The sequence below is a fragment of the Excalfactoria chinensis genome, chromosome 5 (assembly GCF_039878825.1).
Source record: "Excalfactoria chinensis isolate bCotChi1 chromosome 5, bCotChi1.hap2, whole genome shotgun sequence".
NCBI classification, from domain to species: domain Eukaryota; kingdom Metazoa; phylum Chordata; class Aves; order Galliformes; family Phasianidae; genus Excalfactoria; species Excalfactoria chinensis.
The window spans coordinates 56,162,927-56,185,874 of NC_092829.1; the positions used below are offsets into that span (position 1 = coordinate 56,162,927).

The 22,948-nt window shown below is 39.3% G+C and overlaps 1 protein-coding gene and 1 long non-coding RNA gene across 4 annotated transcripts in view; both read right to left on the minus strand.

The window, feature by feature from the left end:
• Positions 1 to 224: 224 nt before the first annotated feature.
• On the minus strand, positions 225 to 1,324 carry LOC140252674 (uncharacterized). Its single transcript, XR_011903686.1, has 3 exons — positions 1,198 to 1,324; positions 768 to 837; positions 225 to 293 (listed from the first exon to the last, which is right to left on the minus strand). It is a non-coding gene; the product is annotated as an uncharacterized lncRNA (long non-coding RNA).
• A 93-nt stretch (positions 1,325 to 1,417) lies between these two features.
• The window catches only part of NELL1 (neural EGFL like 1), a 254,069-nt gene continuing 232,538 nt past the window's right edge, over positions 1,418 to 22,948 (minus strand). The window contains exons 16-20 of one of the 3 annotated variants that reach the window (XM_072337621.1): positions 19,584 to 19,658; positions 12,379 to 12,572; positions 7,424 to 7,600; positions 5,835 to 6,059; positions 1,418 to 3,393 (exon numbers count right to left, since the gene is read on the minus strand). In XM_072337621.1, the coding sequence (XP_072193722.1) occupies positions 3,343 to 3,393; positions 5,835 to 6,059; positions 7,424 to 7,600; positions 12,379 to 12,572; positions 19,584 to 19,658 (722 nt within the window). In that variant the 3' untranslated portion in view covers positions 1,418 to 3,342. Of the gene's footprint in view, positions 3,394 to 5,834; positions 6,060 to 7,423; positions 7,601 to 12,378; positions 12,573 to 19,583; positions 19,725 to 22,948 lie in introns of all 3 variants that reach the window. The other 2 variants (XM_072337620.1, XM_072337622.1) reach the window with 2 other exon arrangements.

Consider the following 22,948-nt stretch of genomic DNA (forward strand, 5'->3'; position numbering starts at 1 on the left):
AATCTGATTGGAAAGATGCTATTAATTAAATGCTGTACACAATTATACTTGAAAACTAGGTGCTAGCTCTTAGGAGAAGATGCATTACTGAAAGACAACTGTTATTTAGGTTTCTGAAGCAATAAAGAGACATTAAGAAATCACTCACACCAAAGAACACCTATGAGCTATTGCCCACAAACACTAATACCTGCTCTTTGGTCTGAGTGGTTATGTAGCTCATTGGGTGTATGATTCCAGGAGCTGCCAGAACTGAACACGAAGATGCACTTGCTTCATCTCTGCAGGTGAGCCTGAAAATACATGAAGAGCAGAACTAAGCAGTCCCCTCCTTCACAAGCGGTGTGTGGCACCATGTGTCATACGATGTCCTGGTTTAGTACACAGGCTGAGATTTTTACCAAAAGAAAGCAAAAAATATTTTATAAGATCCGGAATTATCTGTTTCTCACTGTAGTTACAAGCAGAGAAAATACTCCTCTACAAGATATTAAGCAGAAACAGACATAAAATTCCACTTACCAGTAGTGAGAGTTTGGACTAAGCCCCGTAACTAGCAGGAAGCTGCCTTTCACAAAAGGCATCCTTCCTCATGTTAAAATTATTGTTCTTCTTTTCTTTCACACAGAGATTTTTAGGAATCATGTTTCCTGTGTCTCTCCTTGTATTTATTTTGCAGCAGTTTTACTTCAGTGCCCACAAGGTTTACAGGGAACAGGGATCTCCACCAAATTCCCTCAAATGAAAGAGGTTTTGAAAGTTCTTACCTTGGTCACAGACAGTCACATTTTGTGCCTCAGTCCAATCTCCAAGCTGAGGATGCAGCTTCTGAGCACTCTGATAGGAAACGTGATGTGATTAGTGATCGCACTGCTTCATATGGAAAAGTTCATCCTAGAGTAACTGCTTAAAATGCAACATCAACAGGTCTGTGCCAATATTTTGACTTTATGTAAACAATTCAAGCTGTGTAACTTTGGAGATAATGACACATAATGCAGCATAAAATGCTCTGAAAGGGTTTTGTTGAATTAATCTGCATTGGGTTCAGGAAGGAAATCTGTATACGTGAGGCAAAAGTATGAAGTTCTGTGCACCTGTTGAATACACTCTTAACAAGGTCAGGAGCTTTCAGAGAGCATACTGGGAAAGGGCTTCACTACTATGAGTTAAATGGGAAAGGAATGATTTTGAAACCTTGTGCTGTCATTAATCCCATTCACAGAGCTTCACCAATTGGCGTGCGTGACAGACTGGAATGTATGATTTTGTCCACGTAAGTATAAACGAAGAATTTCTTGCAGTTCTGATACTACGACTCCAGGCAAACACTCCTCCTTTTAGCAACATCACAGGTTCAATCCTGGAAAGGACAGCGATTAGCAGTTTAAAATCCCATTAATAAAGGAAAGCAATCTGTACATAGGAGTTTATTTAGATGCCCACAAGTTTTAAATCATTCCCCTTTATATCTCAGCCCGCTGGATGTCTCATCCAACTGAATTACCATTGGGTTTTACAATGTGATATACAAAATGAGCTGGCATGATTTACAGACATCCTCGGAGTATCATACAAAACACAACCATTTCCCTTATTATACAACCAATATGGAAATGCAAATATAGTCAATACATCAGTAGCTGGAAATGATGGGGCATTTCAGGAAAATAAGTTTAACTTTACCACACAAACCCGTGAGATAAAACAAATGTTTTGGGGGGAAAAAAAAAAAAAAAAAGAAAATGGTCGGAATCATCACATCATTTTTTATATTGTTTTGCCACTTTTCCCCTTATAAGAAACATGACAGTACTTCATTTAAGACTTTCCTTCCTTTCATAGTCACTCTTCATTCTTCTTTCAGCAGCTTCACGTTTTCCACATGAAGCTATGAAAGCCTCACAGATGCTGACTCTCCAGACAGTATTCACTCTACTTATTTCTGCACTCCTTTCCACATACCTGTTGTTCAGTTAATTGAATAAAAAGAAGAAACAAAAGAAAAGAAATCCCTGCACCAACGAGCAAATGAGCAGAACAAAACGCAACAGCACATTTAAAAGGTGACATTTAAGCTGAAGATGACATTGTCATAGAAAGATGTCCCAGTTGTTGTTCCAACACAACAAGTGTTCCAACACTTGTTCCGGTGTCACAGACTTTCTCGCCTCAGGGAAAAAGTAGGCATAAGCAGAAAAGAAACTCAACTCTAACCTCAGTACAGGGCTAAGAGTTTTCACTTGTATTTCTATCTAAACTGATGTACTAAAAAACACTGTATGCACGGTAAACTTAAAACTTTTTCTGTGTTGTAAAATATGCAAAGAGAAAACCTGTTACTGAGCCATTAACTGGGTAATGAACGTTACCAATAGTTAAGGTCTGCTATCCCGCATGTCACTGGCACAGCAGCCTCTGCACTCTGCCATTACAGTGGCAGTAACTGAGAACAAGAAGATTAAAGAAAAAACTCTGAACTAACCAATGACGTTACAACCGACAGCAAAACCTAACCCAGTCCATTCAAACTGTATCATCCTAAGGCCGACCATTTTATCACTGCACTATTGAGGGGGATTATGCCCCTTTTTCAGCATTTGCAGTTTCTCTTGCAAAGCAGAACACAGATAAGGACTACTGACTCTCCTGAATATGCGTTGAAATAGCGGTGCGATGTTTTCATAGCATTGCTCACTATGGGAGTCTTGCTGCTGCTCCACACATTTGGAAAAGAAAGTGCTTTTTGCTATGGCATTTAGTTGTAAGACAGACTCAGTTTGATTACTTCCATTCTATCCAATCAAATATACCTTTCAATGTTTTAAAATGCTGGACAGCTGTGAAATATAAGTACTACGCAATCTGACTGTACATACATACATATTTTCATAAATACATCCGACAGGGACCTTGGAACTAAGTATGTGATATCATGGGACAAAATCACAACAGGCTGTCTCATTTGTAACATTTAGATCCAAAGTAAGAAGAGCTGAATCCTATCATGTTGTCAATACACAAATTAAAACCAAAATACAGCATTAGGATACCCATGAAATAATTTAAACATGTTTGCAAATGTCTCGACAGGAAAAGTGTGTAATTTACAACACTGAAAACTTGTAACAACCATTGACTTATATGCGCTGTACTGTAAGTCACCCAGACAAGGCTAGCAAAGATGAGCATAGTGATAGGTCCCAAAGGCAACTCCCAAACATCTTCCTCTTGCGGAGACTTTGGTAATTGTCTCTTGTACAAAACAGCAACGCATACGGCTTCATTTCAGATGTTAGCTTCATCAGTTTTCCTCCCCCAGCACAGTCCAGTCTGAGGACGTCAGTTATTGTTGAGACACTCTAAATCCACAGAGCAGCAGACATTCCCATTCTGCACAGACAAACAAGTGGATGTCAATCACTGCTGCAGAACAACTTACAAAAAGCACAGGGGATACTAGCTGGCAGGGGCAGATGCATCTACTACATGCAAAAAATACCTGCTTAAGCCGCCATCCTCAGGTGTCCCCACAGGCCCCAACTGTGGTCCTTTTTTGAGGAGGCTGCTGTTCTAAACAGCAATTAAATTATCTCTGCTTTTTCTCCCTGTACTATTTACTAACCACCAGAACTGACCTGAACTACATGTGAATTAGAAACCTGGCTGTGAAAGACTCTGGCTTCCATAACAGAATATAGCACACAACAGTGACAACAAAGATGACTGGATTCATTTTCTCCCATGCAATCAAGTTGATGGCAGGAGTTTGGATCCTACCCATACAAAGAATCACATTCTTTGTTCACTGTAGATATGCACGAAGAAAAACACCAGGTAGCTTTTGAGCTTTACACCATGGCTAAATATCTTTCTGCAACATTAAGTCATTTACAAAACTATTGTATGTACTAAAAACTACAGAAACCCCCAAATGAGCATTATGTTTATTTACCTATTTATTTTGAGACCACAGACCAATAAGGAAAACTCTGAAAAATGGCAGAATAGCTGACTTCTGTAATTTAAAACCCTGAGCAACGGTTCAGTTTGCCACAGTGAGCATAAGAGCGTTTGATACAACACAAAACACATCTTCACAATTCTGCTCATTAATTTTTGTCAAAGAAGCAAGAGATCAGTTTTCACTGCAAGAGATACAAAGCACAGAATTCAAGGCCTAAAATGTTCCTAAGCTTCTAAACTCAATAAATGGGGAATGCAGCATTCTGATAGGAGAACACTTGGGGTAAAAGTACCCAGCTCCCAGAAAACACTGGAAAGTAATTTTTCCAGAGTCCTGGACAATTCCATATTTGCACAGCCCCAAATTAAGCACATTGGCAGGGTTGAGCTTGCCATCTTAGAGCTCCTCATGGAGCTCTACATCATCTACCTAGTACAGAGGCAATTGCCTTGGTCGTTTCTCTGGAAAGCTGCTGGCAGCATTCCTTATGTGTTCACTTATGTGTGAGAGTATTCCCTACAGAGCAGTCAAATCCAGAGTCAGTACTTCCTACGCTGATGGACTAATTGCCCACCCTTCTGACCTGCTCATGCAGGAGCAAACAAAGCAGGCCATGCCCATGTCCCGCTCTTCTTGGCACTGGCCCACCCTTGAGAAAGCCATAAGATTTGTAAGATCAAGGATAGTAACTTCTGTTATGAGAGCACACAAAATGACAGAATCACAGACTAGTTTGTGTTGGAAGGGACCTCAAGAATCATGAATCACCAACCCCTTCATCACAGGCAGGGCCACCAACCTCCACATTTAATACTAGACCAGGCTGCCCAGGGCCCCATCCAACCTGGCCTTGAACACCTGCAGGGACGGGGAATCCACAGCCTCTCTGAGCAGCCTGTTCCAGCACCTCACCATTCTCATAGTAAAGAACTTCCCCTTGGTATCCAACCTAAATCTTCCCTCCTTCACTGTAAAACCATTTTCCCATGTCCCGCTATTATATACCCATGTAAAGAGTTGGCTCCCCTCCCGTTCATTGGCTCCCTTTAGGCACTGGAAAGCTGCAATGAGGTTACCCTGCTGCCTTCTTTCCTCCAGGCTGAACAAGCCCAGCTCCCTCAGCCTGTCTTTGTAGGCAGGTGCTCCAGCCCTCTGACCATCTTTGTGGCCCTCCTCTGGACCCTCTCCAAGAGCTCCCTGTCTTTCTTGTATTGGGTGCTCCAGACCTGGGCACAATACTCCAGATGGGGCCTCAAAAGGGCAGAGTAGAGAGGGAAAATCACTTCCCTGTCCCTGCTGGCTACCCCTCTAGACCTGATGGAGCCCAGGATGCCATTTGCTTTCCAACATGCAAGAGCACACTGCTGGCTCATGTTAAGTTTTTCATCCATCAGAAGGACCCCCAGGTCCTTCTCTGCAGGGCTACTCTCAAGGACTGCTCCTTCCAGTCTGTATATAAGCCTGAGCTGAAGTGAGTTTCTACTTTGATGCATGCTGGTGAAACTTTTACCAGTTTTTTTTTGTCTCTGCTTGCCAGCTCTGCAAAAAAAAAAAAATCATTTTCATGAACATTCACATTAAGCAATTATTAAAATATTAGCCTAGATTCATACTAAGAATGCCTAAAGGGCTCTCCAACAGAATGCCTGAAAATTGCACGAGGATATTATTGATCTGCGCTCAACATTTCCAAGAAAACAAGCACAGATTGTTCTGCTTCCACCCTGCTGATCACAAAAGGCACAACCTTTTGGTGGGTCAATTTTTCTGCCCTCAGGTCTTACCTACTTCTCTGCAACCAGAACGAGTGCATCCAAGGGCAGAAAGTGACCCTATCTTCATTACTACGTTATCTTTCTCATCATACCTTGCATTTGCAGGTTGTACAAGGAGATCCCACCATTGTCCATACAGCACCGCTAAGTCTTGTGATTCCATAGCCATCTAGACAGGTTTTCCTGATGTCATAGGTGATGTTGTCAGCCAGACAGGGGTCACTGACGCAGTGAGGACAGCACTCTCCTTCTGAAATGGCTGTGTACTCACAGTTCAGATTTGGACACATAAGAGGCCAACAGTCCACCTCTCCTTCCTGTACAAAAAATGAAGGAAAGCTCATTGAATTGACTGCCATTTATTAGCTGGATTTCCATCTTGTAAAATGGGAAAGTATTACTTTGCCAAAATTGATTTCGATTTAATGGATCAGCTCTCAGCGTGGTTGGTCATGCAGCTGCAGAGCATCATTGGGTAGTTTCTTGACTTCAAAAACACAGTGAATATAGGAAGATAATCTGAGTTCTTGGGGGTTTAAAAGGCAATATTAAAGAGTGCATTCCAATAGTTTAACATAAACTGCAATTTTTCCAGTAAATATTTATATCCTCTTTCTACTCACGGTCACATAAACGCCACAGTAACTGTTTAAATGGGAAATTAACACTGCAGATACATGTAAGCTAGTAGCTTTGAGTAATGTTGAACACTGACATAACTAGCAACAGTCAAAATGGATTTTACTGTGAACTGCTAAAAGAATTATTAGACCAATAGCAGGTACATTCCACGAGGTGACTTTATGTTAGTATTTAGCTTTGTGAAAAACAGACATTGCTGTAGCATTCATGTGTCTGTACTAAACTGGATTTGTATTAAGCTACTTTGTAAGTACTTCAGGTATTGATAACATCATGTGACACTCATAACCTGATTTACTGCATCTCTGTCTTTCATTTTAATACTAAAATTGGGCAAAGAAATGCTGACTACAAACACAGTACCCCCCATAAAGCACATCATGTTTTGTATTTGCCATTGCTATTGAGGATGTTTCAGTTTCTAGCTGTTCTTTTGCAAATATTATAAACATCTTAGAATACAAAACAGAATACTTACTGCTGTACATTATGGATGATTATCACTTAATGGTAAGTTAGCTTTGAATGTAATTTGTTTCCTGGTGCTCAGACACCTCTTGATTAATATCATATGTGAAAACAATGTTATACAGACAGCTATAAATGGAAAACCGATTATTTTAATAAAGTTCACTGCTGCAGCAATTAGTATATCTCTGCAAAAATAAAGCTTTGGGGAAGTCATCTACAGTGCCTAATGAGAAAAGAAGCACTCTTTGTTTTCCATGTTTGTCTAGCAATTTTGCTTTGCTTTATTCCATCTTTTCTTGGTTAATTTTTTTGCTAATTCAACATGTGGGACCGGCACTTCAATTTTCCAGCATCTGCTGAGTTAAAAATGCACTGTTCATTCTGACAAGACAAGTAGACCAGCTGATGTAATTAAAAGCTGAAAGTCCTCCAACTGAATCCATCACATGCGATGTGAAATAACTTTAAAAAAAAAAATCATTTAAAGACCAGATGACCTTATAAAAGTGGGCTTTGCTAGAAATCCCAATCATTATTCTTGCTCCCCTCCAAAATGCTTTACCCATACCAGGCAACGACACTGCTGACAGCTGTAGGTCCAGTTGTCCCCGCTGCGGTAGAGCTTGTGCCCAGTTTGGTCAAGGCACTGGCTGGTGACGCGGGTGTCACACTCTGGGCAACAGAAGAGATCGGCGCTGGGGTTCTCACAGTCACAGGCTGTTCTCCGGCAGAAAATTTTCCCATCCTGCAAGGATATATTGCCCCAATGTCAACCACAAACCACCAGACGGAAACATCTGATGTTAAAGGTGGTCCCTTTCACTTTGTAGGAATATGATGTAGCAAAATCACAGTGGCACTTAATCGTTCTATACTGCAAACTCATAACTGGCTCAATTCCACATCTGAACCCATGAGCTTAAAGTTAAATGAACTACAAACTATCAGCAACCACGATAATTCTTTCCATGTATTAAAGATAGCTTGTTCCCCACAGGCTCTCCAAAATATGGTTTTGCTAAATATTTACATAATGTATTGGATGGCACATTTCGTTAAAGACCATTAAACAGAATTGTTTGGGATAAACAAAAGATCTGCTTCTACATCCAAAATGGATATATACTCTTTGCATCAGAGAGAAAAAAAAAAACACATTGATTTTAACTATAAAAATTAAAATTGGAGGAATTTTGTTTGAAATTATACTGTTTACTCTAGGTGAGCCAACATACTGATATGCCACATGTAGACTTGGAGCTGAAATCATAGTTAGCAACGAGGAGATTACTGAAAAGTTCTGACATCGAATTCTTTTGTGTTTAATGCTGATTATCGGATTACTCCTTACTCAAGCAATCCTCACCTGCAGCCAATCTGAAGCTTGTGCTGAGGGATGAACAAAACTATAGTCTGCTTTGAATCATACCTGCACAATTTGCAGAACAACTGCACTCATTTCATTGGAGCTTTTCCATATTGCCATCAGAACCTTGTTCTGTGTTGATAAACCTGTACCTAATGTAAGCAGGACACATTTTTTCATTGCCATCAAATAAAGGGATACCTATCAAAGCAAGAAAATATTCTTCCTCTTGATTCTTTCCATAAGTGACTATAAAAAGAGGCACAGCAGTGCTGTAGGAATCTGTTTGCATCATGTTTTTAAGCAAATCCAGGCTTAGCCACAATGCAACATGTAGAAAATCAGCATCAGGTAATCATAATGTCTCCACCAGGCAGTGTCACCGATACATTTCATGGTATTTCTGGACTGATTAACACATTGCTTTTTGTTGTAAGAAGAATTAAACTGGCCTGTTATGCCTATTAAGGAAAGATAAGAGAACTCAGGATTACAGAAATGTAGAAAACATACCAGCTCAGCATGGTTCTGAAGTGCTTTCGATAGCCACAGGGCATACGGCTAGATTGCCCCCATTGGCTTTGCATCAAATTAAGGTAACTGAGATTTCTGTGCTTGTGGTTGATTTGTCACTTTAGCCACAGGACAAAGAAATAACAATCTTTGTTTTCCCTGGTTCTAGTAGTTGGAGTAAATCAGAAGTAAGGGATATGGTTCATGGCTCAGTTCTTTGCCTGCTCCCACTGGCCAGATGCAACACAGGGAATTAAGCGTTTTCACCTCAAAAACAAAGTTGTCCTCCCATTTCAGTAAGTGGTAAAAGAGAACTGAAAACCTTCTTTAGTGGAGAGTTATGACCAAATCTGTCTCGCAGGTGGGAAAAGGGGACTGTCTCCACCTCTTGCCAACAGCAGGCATCAGGTTCTAGGCGAGCTGTGCCAGGTGTCTTGGCAGCCTAGTGCCACCAACTACAGTGCTCTGTCTCCTCTTCATAATGGAATGCTGATAAATAATGATTAGCAACTACCTGTCTGCTTGAGCCCACTTTACTTTCTAAGCTTTCAAGACTATTTTTCAAATTCCTCTTTCATCTGGTGACAGCACTGGTAGTTATCCTCTACTCTGAGCTACTACGCTCCCACCTCTGGGGAGTAGCTAACCTTTTAGTTTGCCTTCACTCTCTGTATTTCAGAACACTGACAAGACTTGATAATTTTGCCAGAGACCTTTCGGTAATCATAATACACTGCTACTGTCCTTATTCTTTAAGCATCTGTGTTTTATCTAAAATCTCATTAAGTTCTATGCCTTTCAAAAAGTGTTTTTATTCCAATGCTGCAATGACATAAAGTCTTTTAAGCTATAACACTGTACTTGCATCTTTGGAGGTCTGCACTAGCATTATGGGTTTTGATAGGAAAAAGTAAGAAATAGAAAGAAAGTAACTTATTTCCTTTTGATGGGATAGTGACATTTAGCATCTTATTAATATCTCTTCCTCTTTGCTTTTCTTATGGTTCTATGAGCTTCATGTCAGTGCTATGAACACAAAAATGCTCTAAACAAAGAAAAGCTGACTTGCAAAGGAATCAATGTAAGGGGTGACTCAACTTTCCTCAGAAGCCCAAAGCCAATGGGACAGAAGTAAGAACCTGAAGAAACCAGAACACCGTGCTGTTCTCACCATCAGGAACACACTTCACATGGGCAGTGTTCCCAGTGCCGTGCTTATCTCCCAGACTTCTTCTGCAATTGGGAATGAAGGGTTGTCTGAATTAGGGGACTGACACAATAGCTCGCATATAGCCTGACACACAATCAGGCATATATTTATTTACAGCAGAGGGGAACTCTCCTTCACTCCCCTTCAAGTTTCTATCACTCTTAGTGCATTAAATTCACAGTAGTTCAGGAAGATACTTGTAGAGGATGCATCAAACACACTTAGGGTGCTACATTAATTAAACAGTCAACTAATTATTTTTTGAGAGCTTATGGTTTTGTAAACTTTGTCCTAGTTTGAAGATACTGGGTCTGATGAAACATTGGAATAGTCCCTTTGCTTTGGAATACAACTGAAGTAATACACCTTCTCCTATTTGATATTATTCTATTTCACAAATAACCTTACCTAAAGAACTTCAAAGTGAAGTCTGCTATCTGATTTCCTCTGTACTGGAATCTGAGTCAAATTATTTTCAAGACAGGATCCATGCATTCCAGTTGCTGCACAAAATATATCCCTCTCTACAATAAGTTTAACAAAAGAAAATCCAAAAGAAAGCATATTACTTTAAAGCCGAAACACTGATTTGTTTCCTAGAGAAAACAGACGAATAGGATCATTTTAAAGTTGGAGTAAGAAGGATAAGGAATGATTTAGTTACACTCTGCCCTTCTCCTCACTGAAAACAGAGCAAGCTGCACAAAGGTCAAGCAGGACCAGCTCTCTGTGCAACTGCACTGAAATGGTAGAGCCCTGTAGTAGGTTTGGAGAGTCATCTGGTGTACTGGAAGCAATCACAATTTATAAAATATGTCTCAATAACAGATTTCAATAAATACTGAGTGAAGGCTTTCTTTTCTGCTTGGGATATGATGGAGAAGAGCTCTCCCTGTTCTACAGACGAGAATTTGGCTCTTGAACCAAGGCAGTTATTGGCATGAAATAAAATGCAAATGTTAATTCACAGAGAAAAAAAGACTAAAAAATGGGAAAGATATAAAGGAAGAGTCACAGCAAAAAACACTGCCAAGCTTAGTTTAAAAGATCTATGCACTAGTCAATCACTTCGTGTATTTTCATATACTAATAGCGGCATTCAACATAAGAAATAAGAGCAGTGAGAAATGGCAAAGGAAACAAATTACAGGCAATCTAAAATAGGCATACTAATAGTTATAATTCTGCAAAGGCAGACCAGATGTCTTCACATGTATTAAACTGTTTACTCTATTGACTAGAAATCCTTTCATAAGCCAGCCTGTTCCCCAAGATTACAATAAAACCTTGATATGTATTCAGTGGAGTTGTATATTTCAGCTTCTGAAGGGAGGAGTTTTATGGAGCTCGAGGCTACTTGAAATAAAAAATATAGCAACTAACAAGAATATATTTCCATCTGAGCCCAAAACAACAGAGTAGTTTGTGGGTTCTATTCACTCTAAAGTCTTGATTTTCCCTTCTGGTATCCTGCTGCAATATAGACATGATGAAGCTTTCAGTTTCTTGTAATGTCAACATAACTTTTCATCCCTGGGTCCCTCCACACTCTCTGGTGTTTCTATGGCACACAAGCATTAAGACACAAGGATAGACAGGCCACTTCTCATTCTTTATGTTCAGCCTGTCACAGTAGCCAGAATTTCATTTTAATTATGTAAGGGCCTATAGTGTTTCTGCAGTATCGAAGCACAGCTTTACCAGTGCTATGAACATATCAGGTCAAAGTGGCCATGAAAGATTTACCATTCCTCAGACTGCTGCAATTCTACAGTTCTACTAAACGTTGGGGTGCATTTCAGTGACAGTGCCCCCCTTTAAAATAAAGAAAAAAAATGGTTCTGTTAACTCTCAAGTAGATTTATATATATCATGCCTGGCTTCTCCAAAGGTGCAAAGAGTGCTGCATTGCTCAAGTGAGGAAAACTGCCAACACAGCCAAGCTGGGATGCAAAGGAGAAAGCTGGCCTCTGCCCTCTCCACTTGAGAAGATTAAATAAGTGCTTAATGGTAAGTCCCCTTATCATTCCTTCTTAACTAGTTATCACAAGTATTCAGGCCAAAGAGAAACACAACTGATGAATACTTGTCCTGAGAGATGCATGTCCAAATGAAACAGAAGCTGAAAGCCCTTTTTAGCATCCAGAGTAAGCTGATCACCTGCACGTCTCATTGAAGGGCCACAAGAGATCCCCATGAAGGCCTGCCCTCAATAGTTCCAGCCCATAGGATGTCAAGCTAGAAGGGTTAGTCACTATTCAGCTGCAGCTAGTTTTGCACAATAAGGAATAAAAAAAGTCAGCCCCGACATTTCCCAGTGACAGCTTCAGTGCTCACAGCCAAGCTCACCTTCTGTCCCAGCATCATAGGCTCAGAACTAGCATTTTGCCAGCACCGGTGGCACTGCAATATGGGGTTTCTGACGTGATCTCACCTTGCAGGAACAAACGGAGCATCTGTCCTCCCTCAGGGTCCACACCTGCCCATTCCGCTTGAAGCCACCTTCATGAAGACAGTCTCCAGTGCAAGATGGTCCAGATGGACAAAGGCAGTCGAACCCTCCTGCCAGGTTCACGCAGGCTGAATCATTCCAACAGGTGTGGGTCTTTAAGGCACACTCATCAATATCTGCAAGACAGCAGATTTATAATGTTTTGGGCATGTTTTTCCAACAGGGCGAATGTTGTTCCAATGTTAAGAAATTACTGCATTTTCACTGGTGGAAAAGAGTATCTTTCTGTTATCTTCCATGTATGCTTGACATTAAACACTTATTTTTTTCAACTTATTCATTAGTGTTCATGTTGATTCTTAAACACTCTCTAATAGGCTTAACTGTAAATGCTGAGACCAACATAGCTAGTGGAACTACCTATCACTGATCTGCCTTCAGATAAAGGCATATTGTGATTTTCCAGTGACTCAGAAATCAGTCTGTTGGACTACTCTGTTCTGGATTTTACACCAGAATAGTAGAGCACTATTCTCCATAAGCTCCAAGCATAATCAATGCAGGAATAGCATGATTTAGCAATGACACAAAGAAGAAAGTACTCCCACTAAGAGAAACTGAAACTTGTTCACTGTTTTAGCAGAGCCAGAGTATGTAAGTAAAAGCCATGAAGAGTGACATGAAGGGAGGTATGAATAAATTGGTATGGAAGGAACTACACAACTACACAACCAGCTACAGTAAGACTAAAAATACTTTTTAAAATACCATTTTCCTTTCAGTAGACTTTGTATTGTATTATTTTTGTCAAAGAAAAAGGCACAGGTGCAGCATTCACTTGGTCTTTGTTGACATCAACAAGCAATATAAAATTGTCAATATACTCTATGCCATATTAAGGGCTTTTTGAGCTGCGTATCTACAGTATGCAGTGGGATCACAGTGCAAATGAGAGGGGTATCTTTCACAGTTGAAAATGGAAAGGATTTCACAGATGAACATAAATCCATATTGCCTACGCAGCCCCGTGTAATTTCTTTACTTAGGACATAGAAAACTAATTCCTCTTCCATATAATTTAACAGATTTATGGAAAGCCAGATGTTAGCAATTATCAAAACTAACATTATTCATATTCTCAGCGGTGCCAACCTGTTCATACTGCACTACTTAATGTGTTATATACATCCAAAAGGGAAGAACGCCCAATTTACACACTGCTGCTTCTTTCGGTTCAGCACGCATAAAAAGGATGCCCCTATTAAGAGAGGTCCAACCTGGTAAATGGGACATTCTTGACAAAGAAGCCAATCGAGCAAAGCTGAGTAACACAACATGAACATAAATTCCTAATTGCTTGTGGTTGTTTTCTTTTCTTTCTTGATACAAATGATGGTTTCTTATGATTTTATGGCATTTATTATTTACAACTTTTAGCTATTAATCAAATATAAAAGCCTTGGACACTGCTCTCATTTCCAGATGAACTTTTAATGGAGCTAATTTTCTGAGAACATCCCTCTGGCAGTTTTTTTTCTTGTCACAAATTACATTTCTAAAAGTCTGAACAAACCGTCAGCAGCATTTCCAGCAACTTGAGGAAAATAAGTCATAAAGTCACTGTATTTTTGTACTTTCTTTTCTGCAAGCCAAAAAGGGAAGAAATGGGGGGTGGGGAAGGAACACACACACACAAAAGCACTGACAAATGATTCCATATTTTTAGCTCCTATTTAGCATAACCAAGTCTTTACACATAATGGAGATCACATGGTATTGCTGACATTGATGTGAGATCAGCATGTACATCGCTGTGTAAAAAATGGAAGAAAACAGTCATATTTACTGTGAAACTTCTCTTCACAATTGGAATTCGCGTGTCAACGTAGCTGTTGAGAATTCAGCATAGTTTAAAATTCTGAACATGTCCAAAACAATCTTCTAATGAATATGAAAATTGTATGATAAGGCTCTTGCCTATAGATTATTTTTGTATTATTCAAATCCTTGCTCAGCTCAAATTCCCCATGCTCCCATCAAGTTCCATTTGCTTTCCCACAGCTGGTTTCAGAAAGTAATGGCCCACAACTACAACACACAACAATGCACAAGGAAAAACTGTATACAACTACCATTGTCCATCATAACAACACCAAGCAAAAGGTGAAACACTCATCTCTAAAACTAAGCAGTGTTTAAATAAGCAAATATACAAAACAGCAAGGAGAATCCCTAGTCTTTCTCTCTATGTAACTCAAGAACAAGACATCTTTATTGAATTTTGCAGGAATCAGTTCTTCCATACAGTCTATCAACCTGTGAATACAATTTCATTTTCCTCTTTTTATTCAAACCTAGAGTATGATTTTGCAAGATTACCTGTTATATCGAGATCACCTGCTGCATAAACTACTAATTAACACACATCAACAGGGCAGAGCTTTATTTCTCCACTGAACAGCTTCTTTTCAAAAGTGAAGAGTGCAAGAACAGAACAGCACTGACTATAAACAGAGAGTTGTTTATACAGCTAGCCTGCTATTTTATATCAACAATATATCACCAACACCAAAGTGACTGCTGCTAAGACTTGCCACCTCAAACATTGCACAGGGCTATTGTAAAACAGATTGAGATCTTCACTCTTCAGATACTTTAAATGTATGCTTCTCTACACAAGCACACGACAGAAGTACCTGATAGATATTTTAGCTATAATGCAACCAGTCCTTTTATGTGGATGGGAAAAAAAGAAAAGCCACACAAGACATGCTCATTTCTTAATATGCTTTTGAAGTACATAAATATAGCCTGGTAACATGGGCATACAAGAAAGCAGAATCAAAATGGAATAGAATAATCCCCTGAGATGCTATTTCCTTTTCCATCCTTTTTGGCTGTAACGAGAAGTAATTTGCCTCAGATATTATGAGAGGTCCCACAGACATTGTATTTGAATGGGTAGAAGACAAGCATGACTGTACATATCAACACAAGTTCATTAACTTGGTTTCACTGAAATTTCAAACCAGTCCCCAGCCACTCCATTTCTTAGCTTTTCAGGCTTTAATGGTGTGACTTTTCTATAGCATCTTAATAAATGTGTGCAAGCATGTCACGCAGCGAGGTGCTCTGTAATATCATGATAAGTTGTTGCAGAAAAAAAGAACCCTACTAATATGCTAATTCTAACTGTTACGCTACATTAAGCCATTACATATAATATTACGTGTAAAATGCATGTTTGACTCCCAAGCTAATATGTGTACAAGTTAACTAAACACTGTTTTGACAAATCATTTTTCACATGCAATTTGTCACAAAATTACGTATTTCTCCTCCTTCTAAAACAAAAATAAGTGACTTGGATTCATCTCTGAAAAATCACTAAACGGACACATTCTTTTCATTAGAAAACATTTCACGATGGTACTTGTATTCTATAGAGATATAATGGGCTATTAAAGAATGTTGTACAGTAAATTAGATTCAGAATATAGGATTTACTAATGCTTCCTTGAAGTATACAAACTACTAAGCACAATTATCTTAAAGACGTGAAACCCAAATTTCTCACAGCACGCAAGAATCAGAATTTACTAAGTGGGAAGTAAGCAAGATTATTTTTATCTTGCAGCGCAAAATCAACAGATAGAGACTAATATCTATGAGCAGAGTGAAGTTCTAGAGTTGATCCTGGATACTCTATATATGTAAAGCTTTCTGTCCACATTCCACTTCTCTAATGGTAGGAAAGCAGTTCTCAGGCAGAGGAAAATTTCTGAAGGATGCAATGGATCTTGCTTTCTTATTGACAAGAAAGAGGGCACAACAAACAGAAAACAAACCTGCTTTTCCATTGATTTCAAACCTAGTTAAAAGAAAACATGGTAGCACAATATGGAGGCGTATTAAAGCCTGCAGTGTGTAAAAGGAATCGGAAATCAACTCTCATAAAGGGATATGGAGAGAGATGTGAATAGTTTACTTTAATTTGCTTCTACTTTTCAACTGTAGATAGGAGTGAGCTTTGTGACACACTACTTACTTCTCCTAAGCAAGCATTCTCTTTCACAGTTTTTCCCTTTTTTAGTTCTGACAATCTTCAAGGCTGACACTGAAAATTCAGCGTTGAGAGTTTATTCAGTAATAACCCACTGCATTAGCAGAAATTAAATTGCACTCTTATTTTGACTCTGCTCACCGTCTCCTTACTAAGCTGACATCTTTTGTAAAAGCATGGCTGTGAAAATATATTCCCTTTTTCAAGTCATCTGCGTTGATATTTTGAGCAATAAGGAATTTAGTCAAGCTTGAAGCATCCTGGCCAAGTCAACCATCCTTTTTGTCCAAGCTCTAGCACAATATTATGACCTTCCCCACCACATCTACTGTTATCTCATAGGCAATGAGGTAAAGCTTTTAGAATCTCTGAGGTATCACAACACTCCTCAGGTAGATACATATACGTATTTTAAGTGCTCTGCAAGCATTGCTGAGAACCTACAATGACCCCAAGTGCCACCACCAGAGGGAAAGTGGAGCCACCCCACACCAACTGCCTGGGCACTGGGCTATGTGCCAAAGCTCAGTACTCCCTCTCACTGCCTAATTATTTTTCTTCTGTTATTATTTTACTGTTGCAGCTTTTAACGTTTTCCTTTTTTATTTTCTCCTTTGCCTGCTTATTGTTCTCCAAGATCTGTCCTTCAGGAGGGAAGAAATGCTTCAAAACACACTGAAGGGCAACAGGCCAAATCCAGCTCAGGTGCACGCTAGGATTTCAGTAAAATACAATCCTAGGACAAAACGCTGTTGCTAAGCAAATGAACCCTCTTATTTGAAATAGAGAGTGATTCTGGCCTTGACCCTAAGTACTCCTCTGTGCAAGTAAGCTCTGAAACATGACAAAAGCCAGTATTCAAGTAACTAAGTTGAAGCAAGAATGTGTGTTATTGTCTAGATGTCATTTTGACCAATTCCTACTTGTGTTTTTAAATAAACTTCACATTTTGAAATCTCTTTGTTCATACGGATTAGCAAAGTCTTTCAATTCATTTCTAACTGCTTAAGCAGTGTAATGAAACAAAAGAAATGTTTACTCTCTTCATTACTGGTACCCTGCAGCACTTCAGAAAAGTGACTTTGTTATTTAACAAAGTTATTTATGTCACTTTCTGTTTCACATTCTGTTTATAACTTGCATGCGGCAAGAAGAGCACCTCACCTAAACAACTTCCAGTACAGGTCAAAATGAGGGTGGTTTATTTTCACCAAAAATCATCCTTTCAGTTTCCACAGAACATAGAGAATTTGGGGATCCTTCTTGCTCTGAGATAGCCAAGAGTCATTCACTTTAATAGCAACACAGACTTCTCAGCAACTGAGCCTTTCTATGGGCCATTCAAAACCACAGCCATGTCTGTGCATCTATCTTTTAGAGTCATGAAGGTTGGAAAAGACCCCTAGGATCACCAAATCCAATGTCAACCCTTTTGAGTCTTGTATTTTCCAAGCAAGAAAACAGCTTCCTGAGGTCAGCCTGAAAAGAGATGGAGATCACCATGGCAGCAGCACAAGCACAAGCAGACACCAGGAATGCTGTAAATGCCCTTTATCTCCAATTTCCTAAGAGCTTTTCGAAGGCTATTTCACATCACTTTGATTTCTGATAAAGTATTTTCAGCATTGCTCTGCCCATCACTCATTCTGCAGTACTTAAATAAACCAGAGCTGAATTCTTCATGTGTGAGAACCTGGTTAAGAATATATGACTTTCACATGGTCTTTAAGTCACAAAACACTATAAAACTTGGGTTGCGTTTGTTTTGTTTTCTTTTTTGTTAGTTTAAATCAGCCACCCCAATCAAGTTCACTGCTGAGATGTTATTGTGCTACTTGGTCAGCTTAGGACAATATATAAGAAGCTAATATAGTTTGGCAGGGTAATCTACAAAATGCTGTTTTTGAAAACAAGTATTTTTCCTCTGCATTTTTAAATCACAATGTTATCTCATCCCAAGGACCCATTTCCTCTAATAGCTACAATTTGTAAAAGATTGGAAAGCGTGTTACAACCATTTATAAATGCACATGAAAAAAAAAAACACAATTCTAACTTTTACTTTAATTGTATACTTTAAATCTTAAAGAGAGCCCTTTGCAACTTAGGCATGATAAGCAGGATTTAGTGCATTAAAAGAAAGTCTTCAACAGAAGACAAAGAGAAGCAAAAATGCCTTAATAGGAAATTCACAGGACTAACTGGAGATGAAGTAGCTGCATTTCCTAAGAAAGGATAGAGAATTAAGAGAAGTGCATCTGTACCTCAATAGCAGCTATAATGGGATCCTCAGCAAACTGATCTGAACTAAACACATCTGATAGTATCGTAAAGAAACGACGTACAAGACTTTCAAGAATAAATAAACACCTAGAAAGATTGTTAAGCAGAGGTAGCTGCCTTCGCTGCTTTATTACTTACTGCTTTATTACCGCTTACTTGTTGTGCTGGGACTCAAAGTGTTATAAACATTCAAGGCACCAGATTGCAAGAACCAGCTCCAAATAAACCCTCGCGGAGCCTCATCCTTTGTCCTCCCACAGAAACAAATGATCACAGGAAGAACTGACAAACTCCTCCGCACCCTTTAAAAATTCCTCTCCCTTCATGCTCTCAGGGTGTTCATCTCCAAATATGGTGCACAAAGTGCACGGTGCTATTTGCATAATGCCAAAAATAAAATGATGAAGATATGAAAGAATGCAAAAAAAAAAAAAGAGAACACAACAAAGCGATAAGGACATGCACTGAGATCTGAAAGCTGAGGAGTATCTCTTTTTCTTCTGTGGGCCATTCTGCTCCCCAGACAGCCCACCCTCCCTTCAGGTTGTAAAGCAGCTTATTATGATAAATGGCAAAGCATACTAAGTCACATACTGGATCTCCGAGTGCCTCCCTCCTGTGATAACCGTGCAGAAATGTGATGCCTCTTAAACCAGCGCCCGCACTGCGTGGCTGGGGATGCTGATAAATGCGGACACGCTTGCTTGCTTTCTCATTTTAGCCTTAAACACAGAAACTGTTAAGGACAGTGTCTCAGCAGTCACTTTATAACACCATGCAGAACGCAAAAAAAAAAACAAAAAAAAAAAAAACAACCAGCACTATGCTGATCATTGCTTACCAACACAGGACTCCCCGGAAAGAGAATAGCTTCCATTGTCATGGAAACCGCTTCTGCACTCACAGTGGTACCACCCTGGGAGGTTAACACAGCGTGAATGGTTGTGACACTCAATGATCCCCTCTGCACACTCATCAATATCTGCCTCAGAGAAAAACACAAGCCATCCAGGAAATTAATTTCCTTTGACACCAATGCTTTAGGTTGTTTTTTTGTTTGTTTTGTTTTCATTTTTTAAAGTCTTCCTCGAATGGATCATGGTTTATCATGCTTCCAGACAACAGACACTTCAACATGACTGATGCGGCAGTAAAACAGAACAGCAGTACATAGTGGAATCTGAGACACATAAGACATTCATTCACAGCGTGTTTTGTTTAAAATGCAAAGCAAACACACAGAAATTTTGCTCTTTTTGTTGTTGATGTGAGTTTGGTTTGTTGGTTTTAAATCACAAGTTAAGACTGCAAATGTAAAGCGCTCTAGAGCAGGTTTTGGACAGAAAAGGCCATTTCGGCAACATTGCTGTACATATGGACTGCATGTCCCAGAGCACCTTGGAAAGCAACAACCTTCTCTTTGGGATTGGCATTCCCAGTGCTCAGCTGCAATTCTTGCAGCTCCTTGTCACTCAATGTGCCAAGACATCAAGACTCTTTGCAAACAAGAATTAATCGTTTGTGTTTATTTGAACAAAACAAATACCTAGTGCTTGCATAACAGGCACAAAGAAAAGTCAGTTTGTGTTTCATCTGCAGTAACGCATTTAGCTGGAAAAGTAACCACACCAGTAAGTCTAAAGTAGCGGAAATACAGAGCAAGTTGAAAACCCTGCTGAGTTTCAGTAAATGTGTTTTTAAAATTTCCATAACATGGTTAATAGAGACCTCCTAATTGCTAGTAACCTTGGTTAATCATGCCTGGCACCTGGCTCCTTCTCCCCTTTGAGCATATTTCCAGCACATTTTGTAGGGTAGTAATTAAAATTAACAAATTAATTATATGTTAACCTTTTGGTAATTTAAGAAGCTATTATCTTTGATACCTCTTTTTAGCTCAGCCTTTTTGTTACATTATTTAACGTTGGACAGTTTTCAGCTGGTACATTATCAATTAAAAAGAATCTCGAGTTATCCCTAAATATTATATATACTTTCAGCCGCTAAGATTTTTCCTAGGCAACTGGCACATTGAAAACACAAACGAAGTAGCCTATACCAAACACACAAACTCTGTGAAATTATATTCTCAATCTACATTTAGTTCTGCAAGTGTTATAAAATAAATACTGTCTGATCCTGGTGCAAGACTGAGTTAAGGTTACTGAGCAACCACAGGGTGTAGTTTTTATCTCAATAAAACAAATACGTACATCAATGTGGTTTCGTTGACTGCAGGAAGTCAGGCTGGCACACAACAGGTTTGATTTGAATGAAATATCCTTCAATACAGTTCCTTCTTTTTTTCTCTATGTTTCACAATCTCTCACTGCTACAACCTTTTCTGCACTCCCTTTATTTTGCAGAAGCTAATTTTAGTGTTAAAGCACTGAATAAATCTAGCTGTCCATCAGTGGCCAGTGCTGCTTGCAAACTCAGACGCTTTCAATTCATTACAGTAAATGGTATTTACAACCATGATCTTTTCACATGTCAAGGCTGACAGAACAAGTTTAATCCTATTTGGAAAGTGAGTGACTTTGCTATTGCGGGTCAATTGTAAATGAATTCTTCTTGCTTCCTTTTCTTCCCCAGTGTCGAACCTGAGAACGTTCTCCCTCAAAGACTGCTGCCATGGGGCAGTCCTGTGCTGGGGCTTTTCCAGTCAATTTTACATTTTTAACTTAAAAAAATATACAGTTTTCCAAAAGTTCATTTCTGAAGCTGAGCCTGATCATTAGTGATCATCAGTGCATCTGATTTAGGCTCATGCTATAGGAAATTATTGACTGGTAAATCACTTTTCATACTGTCTGCCAGGATACCAAAGCTGATCACCAGCTCGCGTAATGGAAAAAGAAGAGCATCCCTTTTCGAGTCTCTGTAGATTATGCCAATGGAGTAAAACATCATACCCAGTGATCTCAAGACTACATGACTTTCACATGGCAGTACTCTATCCATCAATGGCTTTTGGTCACTGAATTATAGCAAGACACAAAACAATTTCTTAAGCCTGCAGAGATGGAAAAAAATGACAGGCTTTCACTTCTATTAATTCTTCCTCTATTCCTTGATATCTTAAATGAGTGGAGTTCCACCAGCAGCACCTTACCCATGCCAGGTGCAGAAACAAATGTTCAGTCATATAGTATGACACTAGTTCACTTAGTAGTTTGTTTCAGTCTGGAAGTGCTATGGTTTTGATGGCAATTCTTCTCATTCAAGTTTTCTTACAACATCCATGTAAAAGACATCTTGAACAAATCCTTCCATTGCCTGCTTATAACTTATCTCTCTTATCTAACTGTCGTTACCACAGCATTGTTAATGGATCTGGCAACACTCCATTGTAATGGCTTTGCAAAAGCTCCAAAATGGCACATTTTTGTATTGTATAGAAAAGGCACCAGTTGGTTTTAAATAAGCTCTCGCAGGATGTTAATCCAGCCTGTTAAGGACAGCCCTGTAATTTTTACTTCTACCATCCCAACTTCTTGCATTATTCATGGAGGTATTTATGTATACAAGATAAATAAGATAATTTACTTCCAATAAAACACAGTGGTGTCAGACCTAGTGAAGAAGTAAAATTAAAACGATTCCTTTTTTTTCCCTAATATTTCATCATATTTTAGTCACGGTGTGATAATACTGAAAACTACTAAGTGTGACACAATAGCTAACAATCTGCAGTGTCCAAGAGACATAGGAGTTTTGTAATAGGAGCATCTGTTCATCACACTCTGTGGTGCTCTTTTTCATGCAAAAAATAGATGTCCGTATCTTTGGTTCGCTGCTGATCAGAAGGCCTAATCAAGGAAGACATGTACCAACAAGAAGGGGTTGCACAAGTCTCAGGCTTCCTGAATTAAAATCATACCCTGCCATTTAACTCTGCTATCCACAGAGCACTACAACTCAGTATTCCACCTTACAGCACGTTTCTTCAACAGGAGAACACCAGAAAAATGCACCCAGCCAACTACAGCACACGTTCTGTGCACAACACACTCTTCCAGGACACAGCATCAGTAAGAAAGAGACGTCACAGGCAGCACCAGCACACAACTGCCCTGCTGCAAAGCATCATTGCAATGCTTCAGATCAACCCTGAAAGCACAGACTACTTTGGATGAGTAGAGATGAAAATGCGTCTCGCTAAAGAAATCTCCCACATGCTTAAATTGATGCAAACAAATCATA